At 35.0% G+C, this 24,497-nt stretch overlaps 1 protein-coding gene and 1 pseudogene across 1 annotated transcript; both read left to right on the top strand.

Annotated features, from left to right (window-relative positions):
* The first annotated feature begins 6,561 nt into the window (after positions 1-6,561).
* LOC147543303 (large ribosomal subunit protein eL29z pseudogene) lies at positions 6,562-6,842 on the top strand (annotated as a pseudogene).
* Positions 6,843-18,568: 11,726 nt separating this feature from the next.
* LOC147543302 (ASC1-like protein) lies at positions 18,569-24,408 on the top strand. The gene is made up of 6 exons (XM_086634420.1): positions 18,569-19,155; positions 20,443-20,672; positions 20,769-20,924; positions 21,121-21,306; positions 22,122-22,306; positions 23,864-24,408. The coding sequence occupies exons 1-6, from the start codon at positions 19,018-19,020 to the stop codon at positions 23,893-23,895; spliced, it is 927 nt and encodes a 308-aa protein (XP_086490546.1). The 5' UTR covers positions 18,569-19,017; the 3' UTR covers positions 23,896-24,408.
* Positions 24,409-24,497: the final 89 nt, after the last annotated feature.

Raw genomic sequence — 24,497 nt, 5'->3', positions numbered from 1 at the left:
ACGAAAGTGGTGAGTTAGGTTTGGTTTTATTTTTCTGTTTTGCTCGAGGACTAGCAAAATGTAAGTTTGGGGATGTTTGATGAGTTTGTTAAAACTCAATTATATATTGTCAATTTACGTTTGTTAATTTCCAAAGTTGATAAAATTAATGGAGTTAATTGATTTTTCAGGAATAGCTCAAAGATGCAAAGAAGCCAATATTATGGGAAATTGATGTCTAATTTGATATGCAAATGAGTCGGTTCAAGTAAAGTTAATTTGGGGATGATTTTGTAAATGAGTTAGTTTATAGGGGTTATTACTAAAGGAACCTAAAATTAATTATCAAAGACCCTTTAAATGGACCCCACGTGAACCACAGGAATAGGTTTTTAGACTGGAATTGGGTGGTGATGTCATCCAATTGATTTGGTTCAAATGGGTCCCACGTGAGAATGATGAGATAAAAAAGGAAGACCCCGACTTTTGTTATGTAATGGGCAGCCAGGATGCTTTCCAAATTTGGTCCTTGGTAACCGAAAATTTGAGGGAAACATTCTCTTCCCTGCTGAATGGTTACAGTAGAGAATATAGAAAGAGAAAGTGTGATCAAGGAATCCTAAATCAATTTTTGGAATACATTTTCATAAAAACAGAAAGAGGAAGATTTGTATAGAAACACTAAGAAGATTGAAAGGAGGAGATTTGGTCTGAGATTTCTGAAGATTGGATTCAATGGATGTTCTTAGAGAGAGAAAGACTCCGGATATTTTATATGGAGAAAAAAAGAAATCAAAGAGATTTCCAGGGTGGCTAATTTGAAGGAGTTGATTGAAATCAATAAGGGAGATTGGAACAGAGAAGGATTTGTTGCTGGTTTTAGTGAGAGAAAGAGCTGGAACAGGATTTTCGAATTTTCTCTTTCTTTTCGGCTATATAACAGAGTTAAGAAAAGAGGGAGGGGGATCTCATTTTTGGGGGTCAAAAGCTCAACTAAAGATAGAAAAATCAGAGAAAGAGAGAGAAGGAAAAACAGATTTTTGGTTCATCATCATCTTAATCTTCTTCTTCTGTTATTTACTTTGTATTTTATTCCTTTTTGTGAGAGAAAGGAGTGATTGTATAGAGAGAAAGAAACAGAGAGAGTGAGGACAGATTCAAACAAAGAGAAACAGAAACAGAGAGAGATTGTTAGAGAGAGAGATTATTTCTAATTTAATGAAGTCTTCCTCTTTTAATGTGTTTATGTTAGTTGATTTCTGGATTGAAAAGTAAAGAAAAGAGATATTTTACAGAAACAGAAAGAGTAAGAAGAGAAAGAAAGAGTAAGAAGAGAAAGAGAGTTGGAGAAGACGAGAAAACCATTTTCCCACAGAGAATCCATTTCCGGGAAGACGAGAAAATCGTTTTCCCTTAGGGCCTGTTTGGCTGCGACAGGGAAAATCAGTAAGAAAGTTTCATTCTTCTTCCATTTTCTCTCTCATTTGTCATATTTGATTTAATCTTTTATTATGGGTAGCTAATTCTCCATCTAGGGCTAGGATGAAACCCATTTTTAAGCTTTTAGAGATCAATTTTTGTGCGATTAATTCTCTTGATTGTGTTTAAAAGTTCAAGTTGTTTTAGTTAGTTAAACTTGTTTTCTTTTCATTGTCTATATTTTTAGTTTGATACACCATGCTTAGATTAAATTCTTTGATGGTGTATGCTTATCGATTAATAGTCAATAGTTTAGAGATTTGTTTTTCTAAATACAACAATTACAAGTTTGTGATTATCAATCGGGTTTTAACGAAAACATCTCCCGGAATTAGGATAGTTCATTATCCGAAATTCTGAGTTATAAAAAAGAGAGTTGATTAGATAATTATTGGGTCTGAATGTGATTTTATGTGGTGGAATCCTAAACCCTAGACTCCTCTCCCCCATTTGAGTTCAACTTTTTAATCGTTTTAATATTTTATTTATTTTATTTTAAAATCAAAACCATTTTCAAAATCTTAATATTTCCTAATTTTAGAATAGATTTCACTTAGTCTCTGAGGAACGAACCGGTCTTACCGGAATTTATTACAACTTGACACCCGTGCACTTGCGGGTGTAGACCTATTTAGGGTAACCTTCTAGGCCCATCAGTATATCAGTTAGTTGGTCTTCAGATCGAATCTTTGGAAGTTCTACTGTCTTTTCGTCAAGTTTTTCTTTAATGAAGAACCTATCAACCTCGACATGTTTGGTCCTATCATGTTGAACCGGATTATGAGCTATATCACATGCTGCTTTGTTGTCACAATAAAGTTGGATAGGATCTTCTAGGGGGTACCCTAAATCCTGTAAGAGATTTTTCAGCCATAGTGCTTCGCAAATACCTAAAGCCATTCCTCTATATTCTGATTCCGCACTAGAACGTGCAACAACATTTTGTTTCTTGCTTCTCCATGTCACTAAGTTTCCCCCTACGAAAGAAAAATATCCTGAAGTTGATCTTCTATCATCAACTGCTCCTGCCCAGTCAGCATTAGTATAAATTTTGATATCTCTTTTATTTGTATTTTTGGAGAATAAAATTCCTTTTCCCGGAGCAGATTTAAGATACCTCAAAATTCGCATAACAGCATTCATATGATGTTCTCCTGGATTATGCATGAATTGACTGACGACACTTAGAGCATATGCAAGATCAGGTCTTGTGTGGCCGAGATACATTAATCTTCCAACAAGTCTTTGGTATCTCCCCCTGTCGACAGGCACTTGATTTGTCTCAATACACAATTTTTTATTTTCTTCTAATGGAGTGTCCACTGGCTGGCTGGCAGTCATACCTGTTTCTTGTAATAAATCTAATGCATACTTTCTTTGGGATAAAAATATTCCTTTATCACAACGAGAGACTTCAATTCCCTGAAAGTATTTCAAAGGACCTAAGTCTTTCATTTCGAATCCCTGGATAAGTATTCTTGCAAAGCCTTCATTTCTTTTGGATCGTTGCCAGTTATTATCATGTCATCTACATAAACAATAAGTGCAGTAATCTTTCTGTGTTGCCTTTTTAGAAATAGTGTGTGATCTGAGTTGCTCTGTCTGTATCCAAATGTTGTCATAGATTTAGTGAATCTTCCGAACCAAGCTCTAGGCGATTGTTTTAGTCCATATAACGATTTCTTTAGTCTGCACACCTTCTGTTTTTGCTTTTCAGTTATCATGCATCCAGGTGGAAGATCCATATATACTTCTTCAGATAGCTCACCGTGAAGAAATGCATTTTTTACATCGAATTGTTGTAATGGCCAATCAAAATTTGCAGCTAAGGATAATAAAACTCGGACAGTGTTGATTTTCGCTACAAGTGCAAATGTTTCAGTGTAGTCAATCCCATATGTTTGTGTATATCCTTTTGCAACTAATCTGGCTTTAAAACGTTCCACTGTACCATCTGCTTTATATTTTACGGTGAAGATCCACCGACATCCAACTGTCTTCTTCCCGGTAGGAAGATCTACTAATTCCCAGGTTTTATTCTTTTGTAAAGATGTCATTTCTTCATTCATTGCTGCTTTCCATTTAGGATCAGTTAATGCTTCCTGCACATTGTTAGGTATAGCTACAACAGATAACTGATTGACAAATGATTGATTATTTTTTGATAAATGATGAGTAGATACATAGTGACTCATGGGATATTTTACTTTACTAGACAATTGAGGTTCATATAAAGTTTTTGGCATACCTCTATTGACACGTTCTGGCAACTGTCTCCGGAATGGCTCAGGTGTCGAAGAATTTACCTCCTCTCGCAATGATTGACTTTGTGTATTGGTAGAAAAAATCTCGGACTCGCTTTCTGGAACTGTTTGTCTTTCTGGATGCCCATTATCATAATGATTCAAGACTTGATCATTTTGTTCTGGTTCATTTTCTTCTGTATTCACTGTGTCTAGCAAGTCGTCACCATTCACATCTGAATTTTGATTATGTTGATCCAAATGACCTACTAACTGGTCAGTAACTTCTACTTCATTGTTCTCAAGGTCACAAGTATCTTGACCACTTAATTCTAAATTGCCTACCATTTGGTCAGAAATTCCTACCTCATTATTCTCAAGATTATATTCTAAAGTCTGAATTTCCTCAAAACACTCCCCCTGAGATTCAGACTTAGCAAAATACATAGTTTCTTCATTAAAGACGACATCTAAAATAACAAACATGTGTTTGGTGAGAGGATGGTAACACCGGTAACCCTTTTGATGAAGGGCATATCCCACAAAGACACATTTTAGAGCGCGTGGCATTAACTTACTTTCTGCTCGGGTGTGAACATAAACAACACAACCGAAGACATGAGGAGGTAAATTAGATACCGTTGGAGCAATAACTGCATTAGAAAGTGTCTCAAATGGTGTGCTGAAATTAAGAGATCGTGATGGTACACGGTTGATGAGATATGCAGCAGAAAGAAGAGCTTCTCCCCAGTAACATAAAGGCATGTGAGCCTCAATCAAGGAAGCACGAACAACCTCTAATAAGTGGCGATTTTTGCGTTCAGCTACACCATTTTGTTGTGGTGTTCTGGACAGGTGGTTTGATGAATGACGCCATTAGAATCCAAAAAATTCTGAAGTTGGGCGTCACGATATTCACCACAGTTGTCACTACGTAACACCTGAACTCGAGCATTATATTGTGTTTCAATGGTTTTATAGAATTTTTGAAACAACATGTTAACCTCAGATTTAGACTTCATCAAACATAACCAAGTCATCCTAGTACAATCATATATGAAAGTAACAAACCAACGTGTCCCTCCTAGGCTGGGGAATTTTTGGGGTCCCCAAACATCAGAATGAATTACCATAAAAGGAAGAGGACTTTTATTCAAAACCAAAGGGTATGAAGTGCGATGACTTTTCGCAAGTTCACACACATCACATTTAAAAGAAGAATCATCTAAATTTGTAAATAAATTAGGAAATAACTTTCTTAAATAACCAAATGAGGCATGACCGAGTCGTCGATGCCATAGCTTTATTTCAGTTAGTCTCTTATGGGAATTAGTGGTCTCAATAGCCAATGCATGTTGTAGTCGATTAGAATGCTCTGACTCCAAATCCAAATAGTAGAGCTTCCCCTTCTTAACACCATAACCAATCGTCTGTCGAGTCTGAATATCCTTAAACACATAATGATTAGGCCAAAAAATAACAATACATGATAAAGTAGAAGTAATTTGAGAGACAGAAAATAAATTATAATCTAAAGAAGGAACAACTAAGATAGAATCAAGATGTAAAGTATTAGTCAGAAGGGATGATCCTTCCCCAAGTACTGAGGTGGTATGCCCATTGGCTGTGGAGACAGATTTTTGCGAGGAAGATCGAAAGTTTGTGACTTGTCCGACATCAAATGTCATATGATCAGTTGCTCCGGAATCAATTATCCATGCATTATTAGAAACATGTGAAGAGGTGTTTAAAACCGTACCTTCAGTTGTAGTAGTGGTGATTAATGCGGAAGACGTTGAAGGTGTGTGATCCTGTTTTGTTTGAGCAATAGCAGTAGTAGAAGGCCTTTTGGCGTTCCGGTGCTTTGTAGGATCCCACCAGTCAGGATAGCCTATAAGTTCAAAACAACGATTCTTCAAATGCCCTGTTTGATGACAATGAGTACATTTTAAGTTAGATTTTTCAGAATTATGAGAATTTTTGTAGTTGACGGATTTTGACCGATCTTGAGATGATTGTGGTGGTCGATGTTGTGAAAGCATAGCAGAAGCATCAGAAATGTCACTATCTATATTTAGAGTTGTAGCTCGAACCGATTCACGACGAACTAATGAATAACATGCCTCCAAGCTCAGAGGAGGATCATGTCGTAGAATTTCACGGCGAAGCTGATCTAAGCTTTTATCTAGTCCTGCAAGAAAAATATGAACCCGGATCCGTTCAATGGATTTGTGGTATATTGTCACATCATCTGGATCTTTCATGACCACTTTATCACGGTGATCCAGTTCTCTAAAGATTTCTGTGACTTCGCCATAATAGATAGAGAGAGATCTAGACCCTTGTTTAGCAGAGAATGCCTGTTGATGAAGTGAATAGACCCGTATTTCATCATTACCATCAAAAAATGCAGTAGAGAGGGCTTTCCAAATTTCTCGCGCAGTAGGTATACGAAGGTAACGTTTCATGATATCAGGAGACATAGACATCAAAAGCCAGCGTTTCACTTTTTGATTTTCAGCATACCACTTATCATAACCTTTATCAGATTCAGTAGGTTGTGTAGTGGTACCCATGATGTAAGCCAATTTTTCTCATTCAGCAATATGCATTTCCATTAGTTGTGACCAGATATCATAATTTGTTTCAGTAAGTAGAACACCAATATTAAAAGCACCTTCTGACTGAATAACAACTGGGATATGGGAGTCACTCATTTTTGTTTTTCTTTTACTTTTTTTTCTCCCTTTTTCTTTTTCCTTTTTTTTTCCTTATATATGGTGGATATACTTATTAAATCAAGGATAGAAAGAGAAAAAAAAAATTACTAAAGAAAATACAATCGAGAAAGAAAAAACCCTAACTCGTTGCGCCAAGCCGGCAGAAACCTCCTCTCGTCAGAGAAAATGGCCAAGTCGAAGAATCACACAGCTCATAACCAGTCACACAAAGCCCATAGAAATGGGATCAAGAAACCAAAGAGGCACAGACACACTTCCACCAAAGGGATGGACCAAAAGTTCTTGAGGAACCAGAGGTACGCAAAGAAGCACAACAAGAAGGAAGGTGGATCTGTAACTGAGGAAGAACAGTAAATCAGATAAGAATGAATTAGGTTTTTTTTTAATTTCTTACTTTTGTTGTTTTAGATTCTTCATGTTTTTAGACACCCATCCAAGATATCATATGTTTTGCTATTGAATATCAACTAGTAATGGTGATTATGTCTTCATATTCGACTAAAAAAAAAATTACTAAAGAAAATACAATCGAGAAAGAAAAAAAAAACAAACTATTGGTTGAACTCTGAAGATGCTAAGGGATAACTCTGCAACAAGTTGAACAATATCTTCTGAGGTCCTTTTGTATCTTCTTCTTTATGTCTCCTTTTTTTTTTAATCTCTAAGGGATTTGATTGATATTATGGTCTTCGAAAGAAAGAAAAGAATCTAGTTTTGGTTTTGATATAGAAAAGGGTTAGGATTTGAGTTTTTTTTTCTTTTCTTTGAATAATACTATGGATCTATGATTTGGAGGGTTTTTTTTTCTTCTTTTTTTCTCATAGTAAACTTGGCTCGGATACCATGTTTGAACACCAATGAAAGAAGGAAGAGAAAAAAGAAGAGAAGAAATTTGTTTCTGTATATTATTTCTATTGAGACATTACACTTCTTATATAGGATAGTTATATCCTTATTGAGAAAAATATATCTAGTAACAAATAATGTGGTAATATATTGGTGATTTGTGAGCAAGGATATCAAGAATATATGGTAATCAAGAATATACGGTAATTAATCCATTACCATATATTCTTGATTTTAGTAACAAATGTCAACAAGAGGTATTTCAAGAGATTATAGAGATTGATAGAGAAATGGAATGAAGGGAGATTGAAGGTACATGTTAGAGAGAGAGAGAGAGAGAATTGAGTCTTTATATAGAAGGCTGGAAATTGAATCTTTCTCTTTCTTTCTTCTCAATCTTTAGGAGAAAGTTTACTGAAGTGTGAGTTGGGAACCGAGAGATGGAGAAGGAAAGAAATCTCTTTCTCTTCTGGAAACCGAGAGATGGAGAAGGTCGGCTAGGGGTGATCAGCTCTCACATAAAACAGAGAGCAAAGGAGGAGTAAAGGGTATCTCGGTTATGGGAGACATCTTCTCTTTAGCTCAACCAGAAAAGAAAGATTAGAGAGAGAGAGAGAGAGAGAGAAATAGAGAGAGTTGTTGAAGAGAGAGAGAGAGAGAGAAACAGTGAGAAGTTTATGTTATAAAACTTGTTTTATTTTGATTGATTTCATTAATATAGTTTTATTCTTTTCATTTATATTGGATAAAAAGAGAGAAAGAAAGGGTTATAAGAGAAAGAGAGAGATTAAAGAAAGTTAGAGAAGGAATTCAAGTGGGGAAGACAAGAAAACGGTTGGGAAAATAATTTTCCCACAGAGAAAATATTTCCGAGAGGACGAGAAAACCGGTTTCCCTAAGGGTCTGTTTGTCTGCAAACAGTAAAAACAAAAGGAAATTTTCTCCCTTAGGGGTGCGTTTGGCTGCAGACAGGAAATCATTTCCAGCGAAAGTTTAGTTTTCTCCCTATTTCTCTTTTACTCTTTATATGTACTTTAATCTCGTATTATGATTAACTAATTCTCTATCTAGGGTTGATGATGAAACCAAATATTCGATCTTTTAGAACATATTTTGAATTGATTAATTCTCTGACTGTGCTTCAATATTTAAGTTCTTTTGTTAAATCAATTTTCTTTTCACTGTCTATGCTTTCAGATTTGATGAATCGTGCTTAGGTTAAATCATTTGACGGTGCATACTTATTAATTGATAGATTGTAGTTTAGAGATTTATTTTTCAAAATGAGACAATTACAATTTTATGAGTAAAGAAATCGATTTTATCGAAAACATCTCCCGGAATCAGGATAGTTCATTATCCGAAATTCTGAGTTATAAAACGAGAGTGTTAGTCAGTTGATTTCGTGTGTTTAAAAGTGAGTTGTTCGGTGGATTCCAGAAACCCTAGATCCTCTCCTCCATTGAGTTCATTGTATCATTTGTATTTATTTTTCTTTTGTTTTCGTATTTTATTCTTTAATCACCAAAAACCAATTTTGAAAAGAAAATCTTATTACTTCCTAGTTTTAGAATTAGTTTAACTAGTCTCTTAGAAACGAACCGGTCTTACCGGAACTATTACTTGACGCCTGTATACTTGCGGGTGGTGACCTATTTAGGAAACTTTTTAGGCCCATCAACACCCTAACGTTTGGTACTGTTACGGGGGTGTAAAATGTCTTAAGGAAAGAGAATTTATTCTCGCCTCGACTACATTCACGTTTGTCTAACTCGGTTAATCCGAAAGAAGGAATACTGATAAATCATTATTCTCTTACAGTCTATCTCTCTACAAATTAGAGAAAGGAAACTCTATCTTAACCAAGACAAAACAGAGACAAATCAACTTATCGATTGATAACCAGAGGAACAACAGACCTATCCTCATTTGAAGATGCACAAAACATTCTCTTTTATGCATTATACATTTGCGTTTATGTATTGTGTTTCCTCTTTTAGAAGTTGTGTATCAACTTTCATACAATGTGCATCCACTTTTATGCACAACTGAAGTGTTCTAACAAACAAAATCTGAAGTTAGACACAATGTAAAATGCATAATATGGATCCACAATGCATTTAACAATATGTTCAATAAGAAAAATATACTGCACACAACGGGTTATATGTTACATTCAATCAAATTTATGTACTAAAATGGACAACTCTTCGCTTACACAAAAGTGTGATTTTTGGCCACTCTGAAACTTTTAGGCACTCTCCAAACTTGAGTTTTAGACTCTCTTCTCCTCATTTTTGTTTGGCAGGGGATCCTTAGGCCTATGTACATAGTTTATATATGGACCCTTTGCTCTCATCCTTTTCAAAACTACTAGTTACTTTGTATTAAAAACATAATAGTAGCTCCTTTTTTAACCACTTTGCTCTGCATAACCGTTTCCTAGAGAGTGAAAGAGAGTTTGAGATCTAATTTTTCCTGCGAAGGGGTTTTCTTTCGCCGGATTTTCCTCTTTTATGCTTCTTTTTTTCTGTTTTTTACTACTTTCTTTCCCAATTCAAGTCGTGGGTTTTGGTCCTCGTGATTCTTACTCTTATAGCGGTTTCTCTCCTTCAGATTTCAACAAATTCAAGTTTTCTAATATGGGTTGTTTTCGATTCAAAATCAAGTTTTCCGCCCGACCCACAGAGTTGTTCTTTGTTTTTCAGGGAACAACCATGAAGAAAGATGGTGGTTATGTCGATTACTGATTTTGGAGGGATTTGAGATGGGTATAGTTCAAATACAGAAGTTTTTAGAAAAGCTATAGAGTATTTGAAAAGATAGGAAGATATAGGAGGATCACAACTTTTTGTTCCAAAAAAGGAAAATGGGTTACTGGTAGTAATTTTACCCTTTTTTTGGAATCTGGTGTTGTTATTCTAGGTTCCCAAATTCCAGAGGAGTGCCCTCCAATTGTTCCATTACCATCTTATGGTAGAGGTAGAGAGAGATTAGGAAGAAGACATAGAAGCCTCATTCATGGTGATTCTCTCTCTAATGTTGTCATTATAGAATAGGATCAAGGCCTTTGATTTAGAAAACTAGATCTAGGTGTTCACGGTAATTCTCTCTCTAATGTTTGGTGGTGGTGGCACCTGCCTTTTGGTGGTGACGTTGATTTTTTGGGGAGATAGTCGGATTCTAGTGGTGGCGCCGGTGATGCTCTCGGTGAAAGTTTTTCTTTATTACAGAGTGACAACTGGTTCATTCATATGGTGGTATTATGGAATCAAAGATTGATCCAGTGAGTAATGCGAAGCAAGGGAGAAGAGAGAGTTACTAGTTTTCTATTTACTTAGTACAATAAAGGTTATGTTTCTTTGTTGTTCTTTAGGGCCTGTTTTGTTGGTCTTTTGGACCTTTTGTTATTTTCGTTTTTATTCAGGACCGAGTGTTTTAATCATAGACCACTATTGGGAGTTTCTTCATCAACTTACAACTCTCTCTACCGATGTACCGGAATCAGAGGCGCTAACCGGAGATCTGCATGCCACGGTTGACGGCGAGAAGAGAAGAAGGTGAAAGAAGCATCGATTATAAAACTACCCTAAGATAGTTAGTGGTGGTGTACCAGAAGTAGCCCACCAGTTAGATGAGGCAGCTCTAGAGGCACCCCAAGTGGGCATAACTTGTCTTGTTTGTCAAATTTTGGTTGTGTCTTTGTTATTTTAAACTTCATGATGTAATTCTCATTAGCCTTTTGGCCTTTCAATGAAGTTTGATTTCCAAAAAAGAAAAACAGAATAGTAGAAGAGATGAAGATCTTCTGCTTCAGTCTTTTTCTTCACCCTAGCTTTTCTTCAAACTAAAACAACATCCACCAGCATCACATTAATCCCGCCGGAATCTGACCCACAACCACCACCTCCCTATACTCCTAATGTTTCACCATCAATGGTATGCTCAATTACTTTCCCTCTGCCTCTTCTTTCTCTATTTTATTGATCAAGAAAAAATTTCAGTTCTTAATTATCTTTATCTGATTTTCTTAAATGGTGGTTGATTTTAAGAAGAACGAAAGGGAAGTAATAGTAGTGATATCAAATATGAATGCCGAAGCTTAAAAATATCAGTGAAGAGAGATGAATGTTTGATGATGAGGAAATCTATTATATTGGATCATACTGATTATATCTATACTCAAGATGTCAAAAGATGGTCCATGAATGATTAATTATTCTTTTTTTGATGGAATATCTTATTTTCATCATTTTTCTTCTTTATATAATCTTAATATAAATTTGTTGCTTAATCCCCTTTTGGTGCCTAATCTGTATTTTGAAAATCTTTATCTGCTCAATTCACTAATTTGAGAGTTTATTTTGGTTAAACGAAGAAATGTTAAAAATTAAAACAAAATACAAAAGTCAAGGTTGGGAGTTTCTTGCCGAAGATAATCGCTAGGGAAAAGAGCACGAAAAAAAAATCTTATGTTGTTACAACCCAAAATAAATGGATACTTTCAGCCATAATTTTGTGGCAGCATCAGGCTCTTATTCAACAAAAATGCAATAATATTTAACAAATCTATTTGTGTTTCACTAAAGCCCACAACATTGCCAATAATAGCTAGGTTTTCAGCCTCATGTACATTTGTGCACTTACCCATGATATATCAATGGAGGTCATGTTGCTCGAGATTCTAGGTTTATGCCATTAAGCCCACAATATTGCCATTAACAACAAGCTCACGAGTTTATCACTGACGGTCCGCTTAAGGGCCAATAGTTCAAAGTGCTCATGAAGTCGGCGTGTACCAGGGATGTTGTCAACATCTAACATTGGGTCCCTTCAGTAATAACATGCTTAGAGCATCTCCAACTGACACTAAGAAAACTCTAAAAATCTTAGGTGCCAAGTATCAATTGAGACTCACTATCGAACGTGGCCATATATATAAGGACCTGAAAACCCATGGGTTGCCCTACCTCCAATAGACCCGTGCCCTAGCTCCAATAAACCCATCAATCACTCCAGTTCTGCCAGTTTCAATCGACGTATACTAGTTATTATACGGTTCGCAAATAACTATACTTTACTTTTATTTGTATTTCCATTTTCCAATAACAATATCTAAAAACTTTAAATACAGGTCACTTCTAAGTTTAATAGAAGAAAATAGTTACCAAATATGGTTTTCTAATGGTATAAATCTATATTTTGATTAGGACATTCTTAGAGCATATATGATGTTACACTCAATTTTAGAAACTTTGAGTCCCATGTACACGATTTTGATTTTTCTTACACAAATTGGTAATATTGGAAAAGTTAACTCAAATTATATCTATAAGATGATGTGGCAGTAGTTAGCCTATATATATATATATAGGCATATATATATATATATATATATATAGGAATATAGGATACTCTATTTTTCCACTAGTAATGCTCCCTGTTCTTTTTTTCTTTTGAAAGGAAATATTAGTTAATAGCGAAGAGTACGATTACAACATAACTGTGAAATGAAATTAGAAATGTATTTCGAAAATTTATTGTCTTGTTTCTTCCTGGCCCATTCTGCTAGCTTGTCTGTTGGGTTATTCTCTGATCTATTGATGTGAGAGAACTTGATGCTGCTGAACTGCGGAATGAGATTCTTGACTTGTTGAATATGATTTGTCGACTGTCATTGTATCTTATTTTCGATTTATGCAAGTGTTGGATCAAATTTTTATTATCACTTACTATAATTGTATGCTTGTAGTCATTAGCCGCCGCCCATCAGACTCTGAATAAAATAGTTTTTGCTTCACCAACTTCACTGGTTCAAGCTTTGAGTGTTGTTGCTTTGGCTTCTATGAATTAAGCCTGACGATTATGGATGATAAAGCTTATACCAATACAACTCTTAATGTCAGTAAATGATGCATCTGTATTAATTTTGAGATGCGGATCGTTAGGAGGGGCCCATTTGATCATCCGTAACTGCTTGGTTATGGTGTTGGGGTTACCTTGAATGTGTGGGAAAGCAAGTATCCGATTAATCAGCTGTGAAGGAAGATTAATAGTGTTTTGAAAGCAATGATCACATCGAGCTTTCCAGATGTACCTTAATATAGTAGCAAAATGTATATCATTAGCAGTGCATGAAATATTAACTAAATCTTTCCATTAAGTAATCCATTCTGGGATAGAAATAATATTGGTAGAAAAAACATTGAAACAAAACCATATATGTCTGGCAAATTGACAATGAAGCAGCGCATGTTCAGGAGTTTCAGTAGCCTCACATCTAGGGCAGTTAGTCTGATTACTAATTTTTGGGTTTATAGTCCAAAAATCTACACTTAAACCCACTTTTAGTCCACCCTAACCCTAATATGGGAGTTTAAGCCAAAATTTTAATTAAAATGAAAATCTAGTCCAAATAGGTCCATCTTTATAGAAAACGCACATATCTAGGTTTCATATTTAATCATAATACCCATTATGACCTTATATATAAGATATTATCCTCTTTTGAATATCAATTCCCAAAATTCTATTTTCTTTTTTATCTCCCATTTTCTCTCTCCAATCTCCTCACCATAACCGAAACTCTTTATTTTCTCTCTAAAACCGAAATCTATTTCATAATAACATAAACCGTTATCGTTTCTCCATTTCTGAAGTTCCGAATCTTCTTCCACTCTATTCCACCATCTTTTATCCATATTTGATTCTCCATCATCAAATCGTCAGTTTTGTATCCATGAGAAGAACTTAATTCAGCTGCTTAGAATAGTTGAATCCCAAATCAATGTAATGTTGTTCTTCATCATCATCTTCAAACATCTTCATTCTTTCATCTGAACCGGTATCATCTCCTTCCTTTTACGATTTTAATCAGTATCATCTTTAAACATCTTCATTCTTTCATTATTATAAGTTTTCTCTCTCTAAGATGCATCATATGTGTATTCGTCATTTACAAATCGATTTTTCCTTTCATCTCTTAGATTATGTTTTCATCATCTCCCTCTTTTTAGTTCATTTTTATTATCTATCAGTTTTAAGTTTTAGATAAAACCTATGTTTTCATCATTGTTATCTTCATCTTCCGATCCAAACTAGATTTCCTACCATTCTATTCTAACAGATTCTGGAATACAATATATTGACAAAACATTACTTGTTTTTTATTAAACAAAACACATATTTGTTGTCTGGTTATTATGTAGTTGTAGTACACTATTTTTTTACTAATTCTTGTTTTGTTTCCTAAATAATGCTTTATTTATTGTTCATGTTTAATATTTCATTACATAATAAAAAAAACGTCTTTTCAAAAATTAAATATTTTATTTACTGAAAACATAACAAATTTTACAAAATATTATACAAAATGTACCATACTTGTTTTGTTTTCCTTTATATATTATACATTTTGTTGACTATTTTTTTCATTTTTGTCTTTGTAGTTTAGGATTTAGTTATGAAATTTCTAATAGAATCATCCAAAGTAGTGAAAAGATCATACTAAAATCAGACGGTTGGGATAAAATTTTCACTCAATTTGGTCAGTTGTTTCCTGGTGGTGCTAAAGCATTTCGATTCGCCCTTCGTCAATAAAGTATAAGCACAGGTTACAATTTTGATTTGACAATTACCCAAATCATAGAGATGGGTGGGTCAAAAGTTGTCAATTTCTTTCAATCCCTAGACCCAACATCATGGGCAGACTCATTCTTTCCCGGTTAAAGATAATCAACTCTCAACAATTTTTATATTTCAGCATATAATTATCGTTCTTACGTTTACAAAACAAAACATGTTTTCCCATAGTGAATTGTTCATAAATTATACATTATTTATTAATAAGGAAACATTATTTCTAGTGTGCATATCATAATTTATCGACTTGTGCACATTTCAGATAAATCCTAAACAACTTCTTAATCTATTATTGTTACATAAGTACACTGTTATATCTTCATAACTATCAGAGTCATTCGACAACCAAATTCGACATGCTAGGATACTTCTAATTACAACGATGTTTGATGCAATTCGTATGAATATAATGGAGACAATGAACTTCAATCGCGAGTTAAATCAAGAACCACCTACTTCAACAAATTTATTTCTTGATCACTTTCTTCATCAACAACTCTCTCACTTACCTGTATCAAATGAATAACATTAATGAATATATTCAATGTAAGATGTAAAATATCTAATAAATAACATATTATTTATATACTGTTTTAAACAAAAACAGTACCAACATGTATTTTGTATTAAACAATATACATTATTTGCAATGGACAACATATATAGGTGAAAAAATTTCAATCAATATGCGTTGTTTCTAATAGAAACATGTATTGATTCCATCAATATGTACCTTTTCTGGTTTAAGACCAGCTAGATCTTTCTCCATCCCATCGATGAAATCAAAACAGAAATCATAGATCCAAAACCCCTAAAAGTAATTGTCATCATACATAACACGGTTTTGTTTACAAAAAAAAACAAAAAATCAGTGGACCAACATAAACCCTAAACCCAGAAAGAGAAAAAAATAAATAAAAAATCTTCTAAAAACTCACCAAAGTCTTGAAGAGAACCTGACCGTTTCAAAAAGAAACAAGGTTGAAGAGAACTGGTCGGTTTTTTCACCTGGATCTTTTTAGTTTGACGATTGATGAGAAGGGACAATTGAAGAGAGCGAGCTAGCTTTTCGATTTCTAGGGTTTCAGGGGTTTGACTCTTTCGTTTTTTTGAAGAGAGAGAAACAGAGATTTGTTTTCTAATATTGAAAGTAAGAGAGAAAGTAATAAAACTGTTTCCTTATTTAAAACCTAAATCACGGTAATTTTGGTGTTGCAAAATATATGGTCTGTAATCTAGGAAAAAATTGGCGGGAATTGATCTGGGATATTGACGGAAATTGTTTTATCTATAAGAAGGTATTAGGGTCCAAAATGAAAAAGGACTAAAATCCCTTATTCTGGGAAGATTGGATCCTATTCCCTTTTTGAATATCATTTTGGGTCTAAAATCCATGGACCATTTTCTTAAATTCAACTCATCAATAGTTGAATTAAAAAAAAAATTATGTTTTCACATTTCTTTAAAATAATTAATTATTTCTTTATGAATATAATCATGTCACATAAATAAACAAAACAACTTTAAAAATTGTAGTAGAGACAAAAAAATAATGAGAATCTCTATTTATGTCATCTAGAAGTGAGTATCACAATTAAGACTTGACAAAAGACTAACAAATATTTTTAGAGTTTTGCACTCGATATGCTCTAAATTTCAAATCCCTCATAAGAATATCTAAATAACTACTTTTATGTCATTATAGAGTTCCAAATATAGTGTTGTGTTGGAGATAGGTTTTTGACAGAAATTAAGTCTTACCATCTGACACAATCTTATAGCATAAATACACTTATTCGTAATTGCATGTGAGAAGCCCGTGTGTAAACATATAGTCAGTTCTAAATCTTGACTGATTTTTCGGTAAATTCAATTAGACGTATAATGAGATATTTGAAAGGCCACGACTTTGGGGCATCCTAAACAGTCTCTATGGAATAAAAACTAAGTTAACTAAAATTGACTTAGGGCATCCTGATTTTTAGTTCAAAACTTTATTTGATTGAAATTTGCCCTTAATCTTCATCTTCCCTCGCCTCCACCACAACACACTTCCGATCACCAACACCATTTCCGACCAATGACCACAACTTACCACCATACATTTTCTTATTCTCCTCCTCCTCCCCCTCTCTTTCTACCCATTTCTTAATCTCTTTTCTTCCCCTCTCTAGAGATCTAACTAGGGGTGTACACGAGCCGAGCTCTTAACGAGCTGCTCGAGCTCGGCTCGACTATTGCTCGTGCTCGACTCGAATATTAACGAGCCCGAGCTTAACACGAGCTCAAAATCAAGCTCGTTTGCATAAACGAGCCGAGCTTGAACATTCTTTAGTGTATCACGAGCTACTCGTGAACAACTCGTTTAACATACTCTTATCATAGTATAGTACATAATTACGTATTAGTATTGAAACTTGTACATGAAATATCAACCATTAAAAAATTATCGGAATATGAATCATTAATCATTATTATTGTATGTGACAAATGATCATTGAAGTATTTTGATGATTTAGAATGTTTTAATTTGAAGTATTTTGATAAACGAGCTTAAAAATAACGCGAGCTCGAGTTCGAGCTCTTTCAAACTTATACGAACCGCGCTTGAACAAATGGACAATTACTCGAACGAGCTCGAGCTCGAGCTCGAGCTCGACAATCAAATACACGAACCGAGCTTGAACATCTTACTACTCGGCTCGGCTCGACTCGAGTACACCCCTAGATCTAACGTACATAATGAAGGCGATGGTGGACACACCTTCATCTTTATTATTTCCACGAGTCAACACTGTTATTGCTGCTCTTAATTAAGATGAAGGGAAAACTCCTCTCACTTTTTACTTTAGACCCTAGATCGAGGGTTCGGGTATGGCCGTCCACGAAGCATATTCTCTATATATCGTGGTCGACCGATCAGGAAACCGTCATCAAAGATCCTTTCGTTTCAGATGAAAGAGTTTCGACGAAAGAAATCTTATTTTTCGCGGGAAGAATGATAGAAAGACAAAAAGAAAATAAAGAACACGAGAGGGAACAAGGACAAGAGACAGAGAGAAAGAGAAAGAGATACAAAAAGAGAAAAGGCAAGAGAGAAGAAAAAAAGAGAGAGAATAAGAGAGAAAAAAAAGAAAGAGAAATGACAATAGTGGTCAGAGTTGAGTGTGGTTGGAATTAGTGGTGCTAAGATGAGGAAGTGGTACTCAAATGTGAGAGATGAAAGATTAAGAGGTAAATGATAAACAATTAGACAATACTAAGGATGCCCAAATAGGTACCCATTTAAAATTGCATATTCAAGGACAAGTTGTAAAGTTAAATTTCCAAAACCTTGAAATTAGAAAAAAATCAGGTACACCTAAATTTCCTAAACTAAATACAAATATGTGGAGAGAGAGAGAAATGCATAATGAAAGCACCCACCCCACAAACTGATATGATTATAGTTTTGGGTTTTAAACCCAAATAGCGTAGTTGTCCAATTTAGGTCTATAATCACACCACTCCTCTTCTCTTGTTTTTTATAGATTTTCTGTCCTTGGAAATTGGGACCACTTATAAATTACTTCATCATCCGCTCGAGCTGACAATCATAAATTTTTTGTTACTTAACTTAGATCTCATTTCATTATTCCTATCTTTTATAAATAATAATCATGAACTACTTCCAAAAAAAAAAAAAACTTCCAAAAAAAAAAATCATGAACTAAATCTAACGGTCCATAATCAAATACAAAGTCAGCTATGTGTAGATAATTGCTGTTATAAATAAATCTAAACCGTCCGATGAATCCGGACTAAAAGTTTACAGATACGTTGAATTAGGAAGGACAATTCCGGAATAAAGAAAAATTCTCTCCTTCTCCGGCTCTCCCAGTCAGTAGCTCTCGAGATTTCTCTCTTTGAGGTAGAGAGAGAAAGTGAGTTAGAGAGAGAAAGATAAGAAGAGAGAGAGAGAGAGAGAGAGAGAGTGGGTTCTTGTTTATTGAAGTCAAATTTTACAGGACTGTTTGTTGATTAATTAACCAATGTGGATCTCAGTTGAATCTGTGAAGAATTTTTGACTTTGTGATTGATTTAGAAGTATGGGTATGATGGAATCCATTGATTTCATCTCTTGGGAGATGGAATCTTACCCACAGTATGAAGATTTTGTTGTTCTTCCTTTCTTTGCTCTTTTCTTCCCTTCTATTCGATTCTTCCTTGACAGATTCATATTTGAGGTATTCAATCTCTCTCTCTCTCTATAATTTTATTTACTTATACTTGATTCATTTGTCTTCATGATTTTGTGATCTTTCCCTCTCTAGAATACAAATAATGGATCATCAAAGTACATTCATGGTCTTATGATGAATAATAATAGTTGTTAGATTCCATTTTATGAAAACCCAAATATATTTTTGATAGTTGATTCCATGATTTATCTCTTAAATTAGACATAAAACTAGTTTAACTTTCATTTAAGGGGAAATTAAACAAATATTTTACATTTATTTTGAAGTTAAAAGATAATTTAATTGAGATTATATGCAGATTTCATTAGGAATTTATGATGTAGCCAACTTCTTTTTGATTTTTAGGTACATTTTGTTTTCTAATTGGGTGTATATACAATGGTAGAGCTCTTTTAGGTTTTAATGTTGGGGTCTACTATGTTCTGTTACATTGTTTTTGCCCTTCAACTTAAAACACGAAAAGTTATCGAATTTGAAGAAGATAAAGGAATTCAGTGGGAAAAGTAATCTTATAAGCTAAGTAGATGGGATCCGCTAATTCACCCGCAAAATGGTCGACCGAATAGGACTTTTGGGTAGACATACCGATTCCATGGCGACCCCATGAGTCACGGATTTCTAGCGTAAGAAACATATGGTTAAGTGTACGTAAAAGTTCAATTAGACAACAACTTTAAAGTAGCTCGGAAGCTAATTTTTTATCAATAATGTATGTATCACATACTCGGGAAGGGCGACCGATCTTGAGGCGATTCAAGACTCGGTGATTGCGGTCGTTGGATAGACGATCTTGAGTAGTATTTTCGTACTCTTGGTAGCTATTGATTGATCACTTGATCTATCTTTTTATAGTGCAATAACAAATATTTTGTATATGTCAAATTATTGGAAATGATTGTCCATTTGAAGATTGATTGTCTAGTGGATATGGTAGTTTTTCTGTGTTAGTTTAACCTACGACGAGATGTTTCAGAAAACATTGCTGTGATATGAAATTAGTATATCCTTCCCCTGAGTTTCCGAACTTCACCAGTCATATTATTAGTTAAATCATGTCTGGAAGTGAATACATATAGTTTAGCTCATTAACCGAATCTTGAGACAGTTCAACTACACTAAGGGAAACAAATACTAATTATTCTATCAAAAACATTTTTGACTCATATGGGAATCACGACCAGAGTCACTAACTAGAATTTTAATATGCTAATTCTCAACTCCGATATTTTCTCAAAATCTTGTTAAAATTAAAAATTTACGTGCTTGTTGCAGAAAGTGGCAAGAAGACTAATTCTTGGAGTGGGTCATCAGAAACTGGATATGGAGATAGATGACAGAAGAAAAAGGGTCAATAAGTTCAAGGAGTCTGCATGGAAATGCATATATTTTCTTTCAGCTGAGCTTCTCGCTCTCTCTGTTACTTACAACGAGCCATGGTTCACTAAAACCAAGTCTTTTTGGGTAGGACCTGGAGATCAGGTCTGGCCTGATCAAATGATGAAGTAAGATACTTTAACTAATGATAATTGAGAAGTCATTATCTAATAGGTAGTTAACATTTGAATATCGAAATTCTCTAACCATTCTCCTATTGGCAGATTGAAACTGAAAGGATTATATATGTATGCTGCTGGCTTCTACACATACTCGATATTTGCTCTAGTCTTTTGGGAAACAAGGCGTTCGGACTTCGGTGTGTCAATGGGCCATCATGTGGCAACTGTAATTCTCATTGTATTGTCTTACATATTGAGGTATTTACAGAAATAGTTTATATATCTTGTTATGTGTAAATGAAACGAAAGAGAAGAATAAAAAACCACCTCTAAACACTAATAAGTGAACTTTGCTTTTCTTAGTTCAACTTTATGGAGTTTTGAGAGATCATAATTTGTCAAGAAGCTCTTATAGCTTCTTCTGCATCCTAAAATATGGATGTCTTTTTGGCAGGTTTGCTCGTGTTGGTTCAGTTGTTTTAGCTCTTCATGATGCAAGTGACATTTTCCTGGAAATTGGGAAGATGTCCAAATACAGTGGTTGTGAAGGGCTTGCTAGCTTTTCCTTCATTCTGTTCGTTTTATCGTGGATCATACTTCGTCTTATATACTACCCATTTTGGGTCCTTTGGAGTACAAGGTGAGCATAACTAGCTGCATAACATACAAAGTAATACACCTTATAAGTATGTAAAATTGAGCAGCATAGTTCAAGATCCAAACATGTTAAAGTAATGGCATCTGAAACCCAACCAAGAAAAATCCGTATCCTGGTCATTTTCCACATAGGTGTACCTAATATAGGTGAGAGCGAAAATGTATAATTGAAATTATGATCGTTATATTAGCGCCAACTTTGGTTCTTATCTATTGCGATGCATGTGTCGTTGGTATGGGTACTGGTGTTGGGGATCTGACGCGTCCAGAGTTGCCTGACATTGTGACGAAAAAAGGTCAAAATGCGGACATGGTGGCACACTTATTTTCTTGTTTTGTTATTAGGTCATTTATTGTCATTTACAGTTTTGTTATTTTACTCTGGAACCAAATATTGTTACAATATACACCAAAGAGACGAACTCCGAGTGGCATTTAATGGTCTTAAGACTCTTTAACACACTCTTGTGAAGTACACAAGATGTGCATCAAAATCTCAAATTGGAATGTGGAAGGTGTCACACGGTAAAAGTACTTAAAATGAGTACCCATTTTACACATATTTCAACAGATTTAAATCTAATGCACGGTTTACGTGGCTCTAATTGGTGGTTCCAACTAGACATAATGGCATACTTGCAGGCGTCAGTTGTTTAAGGATCACAAATTTATATCGTTTCAGAGTGAATTTCAATAAATTTTATGAAGACAGTGAGCCATTAAAAGACTCTTTGTTTTGTTGACATATTTTGCTATGCTTCCCTTCCCATCCTAACTGTTTTTCTTTTCTTACGACAGCTATGAAGTAGTCTTGACGCTGGATCGAGAGAAACACCCAGTAGATGGTCCAATCTGCTATTATGTATTCAATACTCTTCTGTTCTGCTTGCTTGTTCTTCATATTTATTGGTGGGTGTTGATCTTTCGCATGCTTGTAAAACAAATCCAAGCGAGAGGCCAGCTTAGTGATGATGTTCGATCTGGTAAGGAATACTCCTTTCGGTTGTTCTTTTAGATACTTGCGTAATCATACACCTGAAACACCTATTTTAACCTTGATAGTTGCAATGGTAATCTACCCAACTGTCTAAATATCCGAAGAGAGTTAACGTTTTTTTACCATATATCTGTAGTAGTAGTACACTAGTACTAATATGCTTAAACTCTTATGCCATGTTTGGTGCGTAGGCAAAGAATGGGATCACTAGGAATAGTAATCCGTAATATGATTCCCAATAATCGCATAACTTACTGTACTGTTTGGCTTGGCCCGAAATATGGTTGACAAAGATTGATTGTTTTCCTTAGATTATATGATTGACGATTCCAAGGCAGACGGAATCGCGTACCTAGTCTCTCCTTGGGTTTAGGACTCCCTCTTTAGGTGAAAGGAAATTCCTCTTCGGATATCCTTCCTGACAATGTTTTAAAAAAGTTCCGAGGTGTACTGTCACGCTCACGCCCATAAAATTTTGGCTAAGCAATGTGCCGGGCCATGGGCATATGTGACATCCCCTTCCTTGGTGAGAGCCTTTAAAATTGGCTAAAGAACTCAAGAAAACATCATATTGAGCCTCTTGGGCAATGTTTTACACACTAATGGGCTGCCAAGGGAGGAATTCTCTAGAGAATTATGGAGCAACTAGGAGCACTCTAAAAGGTTTCTGGAGACACTTCCTAGCCATTAGATTGGGGACATGTGTTTTAATCTTAACCATACATTGTATGGGTCTTGTAGTATAAATAGGGGTGGACCACCTCATTTGTAACCATCCAAGAAGTGATCCAAGATTCCAAGTGAGAGCTATAAGAGTTAGAGTGACTTGAGAATTGTGCCAAACATACTTGTAACCTTTGAGTTCACTCCAAGAGAGTTTGAGTGTCCAAAGAGTTAGAGTGTTCTTTGCATACTTTAAGCCTATCTCTCTGGGAGCATACTCGGTGTAGGGAATAGCCAAGCTAGTCAAGGTTACACTAGGCATATAAGGGAAAGGCTGACTTGTGCTTAGGAGGGAAGCTAAGACAAGTGCCGCACAGTGTTAAAGTACTAGGCCAAACTTTGACTCCGTGACAGTACGCCTTAAGGCACGCCTCAAGGCGAGGCAGTCAGTTGGTGCCTTGAAGCCTACGCAATTGAACCCGAGAGAAAAATGTGCGCATTTGAAGTGTTTGATTTGTTGGACAACATAAAAAACATTAGTATTTTTTTGCCTATTAAACACTTGAGAATTTCTATTATGGTAGTAAAGTAGAAAAACTGTGTTATGTTATATCTTTATATATTTATGTCATTTTCCTTGCAAAGAAATAGTTTACGCCTTTTACCCATTAGTATTTTTTGTCTATTAAACACTTGTGACAGCAGAAGGCCTTGAGGCATAAAAACGTATTTTAAAACATTGCTCCAGGACTCATTCCCATGCACTAAACATCATTTCAGAATACAATTGCTGGTACTTGCGTTCCGTTCCTGCGCGCCAAACATAGCTTTAGTCTTTGGTGATGCTTCTTGAAATGCTTTTCTCTATTTGGATTTGCAGATTCAGAAGGCGAAGATGAACACGAGGATTGACCTTTGTACAATATTCGTATAAACAATATGTTGCGCAACAGATTGTGATTGCATCATTCGTTGACATTTTTCCTTAAACAATTCTTATGCTTGGACCGAAAGCTCGTTAGACTGAAGAAAATAGATCAAGTCATTCTTCTTACAAGTTCAACTTTGCATCCAAAACTACTTCATTTCAATGTGTAAGTTGGAATGCAACAAATATGAGAAAATTCCTTCGAGTAGCGGAGGAAAAATGGATAGCAACTGTAGGGAACTTGAAAATGGATATTGCAACTGTAGGGAAATCGCCCGTGGTTACAAATTGAAGTTTTAGTCTCAAACCCTGTTCTGAAAATTGTACGAAAATTCCGCAACCACGTTGGTTTTGTTCTCTATTGATTAATTGGCTTTCTGCACTTCCTTTTCGTACGAGTAGAACTTGTAATTGAATTTTTTAGCACAAAAGTTGTCTTTATGGTGGTTGGGCTTTGACTTTTGTAGTTTCTTTAGCTAATTATTATTAGTTTGGAGATCTGAGTAGTTTTTAGCTGCACTTTGTCTCATGAATGTTGGTCTTGTTTATGAAGTGGCTTCTTAAACTATTTAGGTGGTTTCAGTTT

This window comes from Eschscholzia californica, unplaced genomic scaffold, assembly GCF_041429995.1.
Source record: "Eschscholzia californica isolate CP2 unplaced genomic scaffold, dmEscCali1.0.p SCAF_4, whole genome shotgun sequence".
Classification (NCBI taxonomy): domain Eukaryota; kingdom Viridiplantae; phylum Streptophyta; class Magnoliopsida; order Ranunculales; family Papaveraceae; genus Eschscholzia; species Eschscholzia californica.
Note: the sequence above shows the minus strand (reverse complement) of the source record. Positions and strands in the feature narration are given on the sequence as shown.

Coding starts and splice junctions, on each gene's coding strand:
- LOC147543302 (XM_086634420.1), top strand. CDS start 19,018: ATGGGTATGATGGAATCCATTGATTTCATCTCTTGGGAGATGGAATCT. Junction 20,925..21,120: donor GTATTGTCTTACATATTGAG/GTATTTACAGAA, acceptor TCTTTTTGGCAG/GTTTGCTCGTGTTGGTTCAG. Junction 22,307..23,863: donor TAGTGATGATGTTCGATCTG/GTAAGGAATACT, acceptor TTGGATTTGCAG/ATTCAGAAGGCGAAGATGAA.